The 8,620-nt window shown below is 40.5% G+C and overlaps 1 protein-coding gene across 1 annotated transcript; it reads right to left on the reverse strand.

Moving 5' to 3' along the window:
* Positions 1-489: 489 nt before the first annotated feature.
* On the reverse strand, positions 490-3,320 carry LOC118764397. The gene is made up of 3 exons (XM_036505171.1): positions 2,186-3,320; positions 979-1,769; positions 490-720 (listed from the first exon to the last, which is right to left on the reverse strand). Exons 1-3 carry the CDS (start codon positions 3,318-3,320, stop codon positions 490-492), a joined length of 2,157 nt encoding a protein of 718 aa, XP_036361064.1.
* Positions 3,321-8,620: the final 5,300 nt, after the last annotated feature.

The raw sequence follows: 8,620 nt of genomic DNA on the forward strand, positions 1-8,620 counted from the left end.
AGGACTCTAAAAAAATTTTTAACGCGCAGGAAGATAGTTTAAACCAAAAAAGGCAGACTGAAAACTCACATCTGCAATAATGTATGAAATTAGAATTCACACCCAGCTCAGTTTTGTAGAAAGATTATCGCGACGTGAACGCATGAGTTGGGAGTTTGACTGACAGAGGTTATATGGTGACACATGCCAGTCCTTTCGACACCACCTAAACAATGGAACAGTGTATAAAATGTAATTAACAACTCATTCACTTTATGAATGTCTTATGTTGGCGAAGAAACAATAACTTGACAAAACCGTTCAATGGAGACGTAGAAGGAATCGGAAAATAAGGAATAAAGAGACGAATGAGTTGGATCAAATGTTTGCAAACATCTTAACCCAATCTTCTTTATGAACCATGTTCTTTTTAATGTCTTTATTTTCAAAAATGAAGAGGTAATCAAGACGTGCAGAAGAAAAACTCAAGCAAAATCTCATGACTTACAATCAATCTTGTTTTGTAAGAGCCTCCTGATAAACTACGTTCCTTGTGCGCTCATGATCGTCAAGAATGAAGAGGTTATGCGGATTTCCAACTCGAGAACAGGCTACGTACAACTGAACATGACTGAAGACCGGTTGTGACAGGTTAACGCCTACAATGTCCAGTGATTGTCCCTGTGACTTGTTGATTGTCATCGCGAAGCATAGTTTTATCGGAAATTGATAGCGTTTAAACTGAATGGGAACATCAGAGGGTGAAATACTCATTTTATGTATCATCTTCATTGTTCCTACGAATGGTCCACTCAAAGTTTCAGCAGTTATAACATGGCTCTGAATCCTCCTTATAACCATTCGGGTTCCATTGCGTATTTCAGGCGTTTCCATATTTCTGAGCACCATGATTGGAGCACCAACTCTCAAACACAAATGATGAGGTGGAAGCCCCGGAGGTGTTAGCTTGTTGAGTAGCTCGGGTGGATATTTGATTGCATCATTCTCATCTTTATTTGTATCGATGGACATGAAAGAAACTTCCTCACCAGGAATCATATCAAGCACTTGTTTATTAGTAGCATCAGATGCTGTATTATGAGGCGATAGAATAGCTCTCGTCCTTAGCCAATCGAGATCCTGGAAGTTGGTTTCGACGTCAGGTAAAACCGCCCTTATAAGGTCTTCTACATTTGGAACGAAATTGCCAAAAGGCAACCGAATATGCTCATCATCAACCAAAGGCAAAAATCCATCACCAAGATCTAATAGCTGTTTTGCGAAAGCCTCAGACTCCACATCACCACGTAGGTGGACTCTCATGTTTGTTTCAAGATGACGACTGATTACACTGTGCCACACATAAGAATGCTTTATACATGCATTAACCTCATCGGCTCGAGTGCCTGCTCGGACAACAAGAAGAGTTTGTCGAAAATCTCTTGCCATGAGAAACGTAACTCCACCCATTATTCTTGTATTGCGACGAAAATCTTGGAGGGTTCTGTCAAGAGCCTCAAACATGGCCTTATTACTCATTGTAGCCTCATCCCAAATAAAAAGACTGTATTCACGAAGAAGTCTTGCTCTTGAGGACCTACGATCTATATTACATATAGGATTATCTTTTTTTCCAATGTCCATGGGCAATTTGAATGCACAATGTGCCGTACGGCCGCCTTGAAGCAGTGTCGCCGCAATACCACTGGAGGCACATGCAATGGCAATTCGACGTTCAGCGCGCAGTTTTGCGAGAATCAAACTGATAAGGAAAGTTTTACCAGTACCACCTGGAGCATTCAAAAAGAAAAGCTTTCCTTGGTTCAATCTAACGCTGTCAAGAATTTCATTATAAATCTTTCTTTGTTCAGGCAAAAGTCTTGGTTCATCTCGCATAATCGTTTCCGTCAATTCGGCAATGTAGTTTTTTCCGACATGTATTCAACATCCAAAGGCGCTTCATGATGGACAGGTGTTGGCAGATGGAATTCACTTAAACCGCGTATAACATAAGGTCTGATGTGTCTGTCCATGTCGATTAATGCCTCATTATAAACATCGTCGTTGCCATCACGTAGCCCTAAATTAGCCTGTATGTCCTTTGACAGGCTCTGTCTGAACGATTCCCAAAGGTTAAGAGGGTTGCTGGGATTACAGTGGATTAATATGCTACAAAACAATCGACGCATTTGCCATGGCATTTTACAATTTGAGGCCTCTGCTAGTGTCCTGTGTAAGTGGTCGTCATTGAGAAGTAGTCCGCGCCTCAAACATGCTTCCCCGTAAGTGTCGCAGATGACACCATCAAACGTGCGAAGATCAGCAAAAGACTTCGGGCCAGTAACTACATGAAGCAGCATTCTCAAAAAGAAGAGTTCCTGTTTGGTAGGATGAATATTATACACATGCCCAATGACATTCTTCCTAGAAACACCGGGCCAATTGTCAAGTTCTGTTCCATGTGACCTGCGCTTCCATTTATTGTTGTTGCATGTGTAATATTCCGGTACTTCAGGGTGAATGAGAGTAGCAGCAAACTCATCAACTGAACACAATTCAAAAAACGCTGTAAGCGTAGTCCCTTTTGGATTTTCAATGGCTTCACGTGCATTTTTCTCTGTGAAGTAAACCAACTGTCTATTCTCTAAATGAACATTCAGATGGAAAACTGATGGTGAGCTTAGATGAATCTCGTATCCAAAAATGCGCCACGCTGCATAATTGGAAGATACATACCTACCCAAAACGAATTGTTTAATCTCATCATGTCTAAGGTCTTCATCACTGAACACAAACACGGCCATATCATCGTCCTTATTAATGCACATGCAGGGGTATTGTATGCATCTCACCGAACTGCAGTACTCAACATTAATGTGCGTATTAAATGTTTTTGAAAGCAAAACGTTGAATGGAACAATCCAGGCATTATCAGCATCGAATGTCATTAACCGGTGTCTAACTCTAGCTTTCCGGCCACCAAAACCTGGGTCACGGCTTCGGTAGATGGGATAGCCGTCATTCGAAGTACAGGTTTGACCGCAATAATCTCTAGGGCACCGCTTCGAACATCTTTTATTCTTCATGCATGGACTTATCGGATTAAGGTCACCACATGGACCGTGAATCATATGCTTTGTAACACTGCTGTGCAGCTGGGGATCAGCATTTGGATCGGGCAACTCAGCAGATATAATTTTGTCAATATCAGCAGGGTGGATTCTATCCTGGCACCGGGCTAGCATATGAACGTGTGGAAGACCTCTCTTCTGCCATTCCACAGTATACATCCAAGCAGACAGTGGGCCAAAAATATGCACAACCTTCAGTAAAAACAGCATTTTGATCAACTTAGCATGAAAACACGCGCCACAATGTCGTGTCTGTGCTCTGGCAGCTGCCCAGTGAACACATTCTCCTTAATCTTTGGCCAGGTAGGATTGCAGGTAAATGTAATGAAGAGATCCGGCTTTCCAAACTTACCGAGGTATGCCATTGCGTCCTGCATTCGTTTATTCATATACCGAGGTGAGCCAACAAATGTTGAAGGGAGAATAATACGCTTTCCAACGTTGGCTGCATCACCGTCTTGCCGCATTGCATCCTCTAGATTAACGTATTCTGTCGCTCTCAATTGGTCCTGGTGAGAACGAATGTATTTTAAACGTTTGGACTCAACTTTACAATACATGTAGACAAAAAACTGATTGGTCAAAGAATGGCACCTTAGTACTAAATTAAAATCGTTTTCTCGCACCATGAGTCGATAGGCGTAAAATGCCTTGCAGGAAACCTTCTTGTAAAGAAGTCTGAGAATTGTAGGATCAACCTTTTTAATTTCTAAGTGGTATCCATCCTCTCCATGAGGAAAAAGGAGAGGGTACTGCAAGCAATCATAACATCGGTGTAATTCGGAAACAAAAGTCACGTCTTTATCGCGGTGCCGGAGGATTATGTCGCGCTTTCCATGGACCTCATCGACCATGAGTGCTGCAACCTCATTCGTAGTTGGAGCGTTGAAACGACCAGGATGCTCACCAGCAGGAGTTTTGTCGGCAGGAGTATCACCAATTTTAAATGAGGTTGAGAATCCAACGTTTCCATAGCATTTTTGAACTCACGAACGTAAGGATGAGTCTCGTGGAGCATCCTCTGAAGTACTTGAATAACACCCTGCTCAAGTTTTGGATTATTTTTTTTCCTGATAGCAAGTTTTTTATCGTAACCACCAACAAAGAAAATCTGCATGAATCTAGGCTCTTTTCCAGGCATCGGCCGAAGACTTCCCATTTGATGGTAGCACTGTCCATGAATTTTGTAGGTGTAAAAATGTTCATACTTCTCTGAATCATGATTAGGCTTCCTAAAAGGTCCGGGGGCATCGGGGCTTTCGATCACTGTTCTCGCAACAGCCCTTGAAGGTCCAGGGACATCGGGGTTTTCCGTTATTGGTGTCGTAACAGCCCTTGAAGGTCCGGGGACATCGAGATTTTCAGTCGTTGTCGAAGCAGCAGTTGAAGGTCGTGGCACATTTGGGTTTTTGGTGGTCTTTTTTAAACCTGGTATGCTCGTTGTTCCAAAGCATGTCATTGCGAAGCACGAATTAAACCTATTAATTCTTTCACGAAAATGCTTAGCACCGTCAGATGGACTTGTAAGCAATTCTCGAAGAACCTGAGATGGATCAGCTAGCGGTGGGAGTCGGACTTTTCCTTTAGAGCAGCAAAAACCGGGAGCATCGAAATCCCACTTTTTCGCCCCACAGGAGGAACAAATTTTGTCCATCTTTCCGATTGTCACTTTGTCGTTGCTGGCATAGTCTTTAGCAGGATCGTAGGTGAAGGCGGCCCTGGACCAGAAATCGTCCCTCTTAGCAGCCTTGGGTTGCTGGAGTTTTCGTCGCGCTGTAGACCGTCTAACTTGTCTCTGCTCTGCAATCTGGTTGGGGTTTCTTTGTTGTACTTGAATGCGCTCGGCAGAGAGACGTGCCTCCCTTTCATCATGTGTCTCAGCAAGTCTCGCCATTCGGCTTCTTTCACGTTGGGCAGCGAGACGTGCCTCCCTTTCATCATGTGTCTCAGCATCTACAACAGTGAGTAGTCGCTGCCGCGGAAACAAGTGTAGGTCATTATAATATACTGTATATAGCTAAAACATTTGTGGATGTGCAAGCCTCCATACTCTTTATTATTATTAATATTTAATTATTTTAATTCTAATTATAGTAATTCTAAAGAATAATCTTATATAATGATATATAAATGTAAACTCGGAAACTTAATGATGGTGTACGGTATAGAAACAAATTTTGTGATTTGCTGTTAGATCCTAGTATTTTCCATCCTCGTGTTATATTATTTTTATATTAATACTATACAATAGTGGATTTCCACATGTTTATCCAGCCTTGGACAATATCCTGCTGTAGAACATGTGGTAGTCAATAACGGCATAGGAGCTCTTAAATGCACGCTACGTGGTTATTACCCGAATTATACTAAATGTGTTTGGGGGTCAATAAAGTAACTAACAGGATGCCACCGGGACCAACTTCAGCTTTCAATCTTTCGGAGTCGATAAAATAAGTACCAGTTGAACACTGGTGTCGATGTAATCGACTTACTCCTGACCCCGAAACTAGTGGCCTTGTGCCAAAATTGTATCTGTTCTGCTTAATGGGAAGATATTAAAGAAATTGTTATCTTCATGACTATTGTTAAAGAGACATTCCTAAAAAGGATGCTATTTGATCGACTGAAAAGTTGATGAGAGGAACGTATCATAATATTACATGGAAAAATTCGAGCAACAGAAAGGATATTCTTAAGATTATAAACCTGGAAAAATACAGGACAAGTTATTACACTTGGAAAAAGTTCAGGATAAGTTATTACATCTGGTAAACTACAGAACAAGAACATCTATATTTAAGAGATGAGGAATTATGTACATTATTTACATTTGACGGATATTTGTCCTCATCTTGTTCGTTGTTAACACAACGTTTCGGTTGATGTACTACCCTCCAGCCTTCATCAGGTGTCTTGGGGAAATTTAGAACCTGGGTTCTCATTCCTAAGGTATTTTTCGATGTTGTTGTTGTTGTTGTTGTTATTATTATTATTATTATTATTATTATTATTATTATTATTATTATTATTATTATTATTGGGTTGAGACTACGCACCTTCATTGGTCAGTTAAAGTTGAGACAGTGTCACGTGACAACTTGCTGGGGCTGCCTGCTGGAGCCTAGCAGCAGGTATTTAAAGGGAAATTTCACAAGACAGTCAGTCGCCCGCTGACACTCGTTGATGCTACATAGAAGAGTCCAGGCAACAGAAGAAAGAAGAAAGAAGACATGCACCCATCACCAGAGCTGAAGACACCTCCAAAAGGGGAGGAGGGCGCCACATCAAAACGGTAGAGGTGTAGGGGCCGAAACCGGACGTGGTTCCTCCTAATGATGTCTTGAGCTAACTGGATCCTATAAAGGAGATGTTGTGGGAGCAGACCACGAAACACGGTTGAAATTCCCCAGATACTGACTGCTGGGAAAGACTTGCTGACATCCAGAAAGAAGGATGACAAAGCGGAGAGACGCTTGACAGTACGACAGCGTAACGAAGAATCAAATGGGATTGCAGCCCGATCCGGAGTAAAACTGCAACAAAAAAGCATGGAAAATCATGCCCCCATGATCCCGGACCACGGTTACCCATTTTACCTTTATGGCGGCGAGCTGGCAGAAACGTTAGCACGCCGGGCGAAATGCTTAGCGGTATTTCGTCTGCGTTACGTTGTGAGTTCAAATTCCGCCGAGGTCGACTTTGCCTTTCATCCTTTCGGGGTCGATAAATTAAGTACCAGTTGCGCACTGGGGTCGATGTAATCGACTTAATACCTATGTCTGTCCTTGTTTGTCCCCTCTGGTTTAGCCCCTTGTGGGTAATAAAGAAATAGGTTACCCATTTTACTTTTACATAAGAGAAAATTGGAAAAGATACCTGGATGACTGTTTTATTATTTGGAAGGAGAACATCGACAAACTTTTGGATTTCTAATTAACACTAAATGATATAAATATTAACATTCAACTCACAATGGAATATAACAAAGAACGGCTTCCATTTTTAGACATCAGGATAAAAAAAGTCAACAATCAAATTATAACTGACATCTATTATAAACCAACTGACTCAAAACAATATCTCCTCTTTAGCTCATGCCACCCGAAACACATCAAAATAAATATCCCTTTCAATTTGGCAAAAAGGATTTGCACAATAGTGTCTGATAGAACTACTCGGGACCTTCGTCTTCAAGACCTCAAAACAACGCTTACTAAAAGACAATATCCACCCTCAAGAGGGAATTAAACGTGCCAAAAAATTAGGCATAAAAACGCTAAGAACACCACACCTCATCTCAAAACACTTCTGTTTATATCAACACACGACCCCAGAAACAGTGAGGCATTCAACACTTGTGCAAAATCTCCCTTTACTAACTAGAGATCCTAAAATAAACGACATCCTGAAAATGCACAAACTCATCAAATGCAAAAAGCAACACAGGTCGCTAAAGAGACTGCTAACTAATGGGAAGCTTTACAAAACAACCACGAAACCAACGGTTAAAAAATGTGGACGCCCAAACTGTGGAGCCCGCCCCAACTTGCTTGAAGGCTCGGTTTTCCTTTTCAAACAAGGAGAGAGGTTCACAATTAAAACTAGCTTCACTTGCGCCTCTGAGAACCTAATTTATGTAATAACCTGTTCGGGTTGTGGACACAACTATATTCGACTGACTAGTATGACCCTGAGACGGAGAACCACTCTACATAAAGAGCAAATCCGTTTACTGCAATACAGGCAAATTCCTGTCAGTGAACATATAGAAAAATGTGCAGATAACTTCACACCAAATTTCACAGTCTTCCCCTTCTACGAGTGCAAAGACACAATTTCTCCACAAGAACGTTTAAATAAAGAAACTTTTTTCATCGAAAAATACAGAATACGTCTTAATATGCACGCATAACCAACTTTTATCTTTTTACATATTTCAATTCACGATTACATCACAGTACATAAATCCCCTCACTAAACAAGTTTTTCGAAACTTTTTTGTGCATATATATATATATATATATATATATTCCCCTCCCTTTACCGAAAGCTGAACAGTTATCTCCCTTGCCCACAATAATAACAATGATAACGATAACCAATTACCTGCCCTTATTTTCATTCACTCGTAAATATCCTCACACGCAACATGGACAAAAATTTCTTCTTAAGAAAATATATATTCAAATAAGTAAACCTTAATATCATGAATAGCGAAAGCGAAACCGGTCGATATATTAAAAAAAAAATTAAAACTATGTAAAGTGTGTGTATATTCCTTTTTTAATTTCTTATATATATTACAACTTACAACGTGGGGATAATCGAAATTCTTCCTTTTCTATTACTATATATATATATATATATATAAAACAATAAAAAATTAAATATTGCAATACAACTATATTACTTTCCCGTCAAATAAAGCACCGTAAAGGTAGAAGCATAAATATAGAGTAGTGGTACAACAAGGGACCGATGTTTACTGGAAATAGTAGTCGATAAATTTA

The sequence above is a fragment of the Octopus sinensis genome, linkage group LG8 (genome assembly GCF_006345805.1).
Source record: "Octopus sinensis linkage group LG8, ASM634580v1, whole genome shotgun sequence".
In the NCBI taxonomy this organism is placed as follows: domain Eukaryota; kingdom Metazoa; phylum Mollusca; class Cephalopoda; order Octopoda; family Octopodidae; genus Octopus; species Octopus sinensis.

Excerpts from the sequence above, each read along its gene's own strand:
- LOC118764397 (XM_036505171.1), bottom strand. The coding sequence starts at position 3,320 with ATGCTGTTTTTACTGAAGGTTGTGCATATTTTTGGCCCACTGTCTGCT. Across the intron at positions 1,770-2,185 it reads ACTAGCAGAGGCCTCAAATT|GTGGTACTGGTAAAACTTTC; the intron begins GTAAAATGCCAT and ends TGAATGCTCCAG. Across the intron at positions 721-978 it reads CAAATAAAGATGAGAATGAT|TTTAAACGCTATCAATTTCC; the intron begins GCAATCAAATAT and ends GTTCCCATTCAG.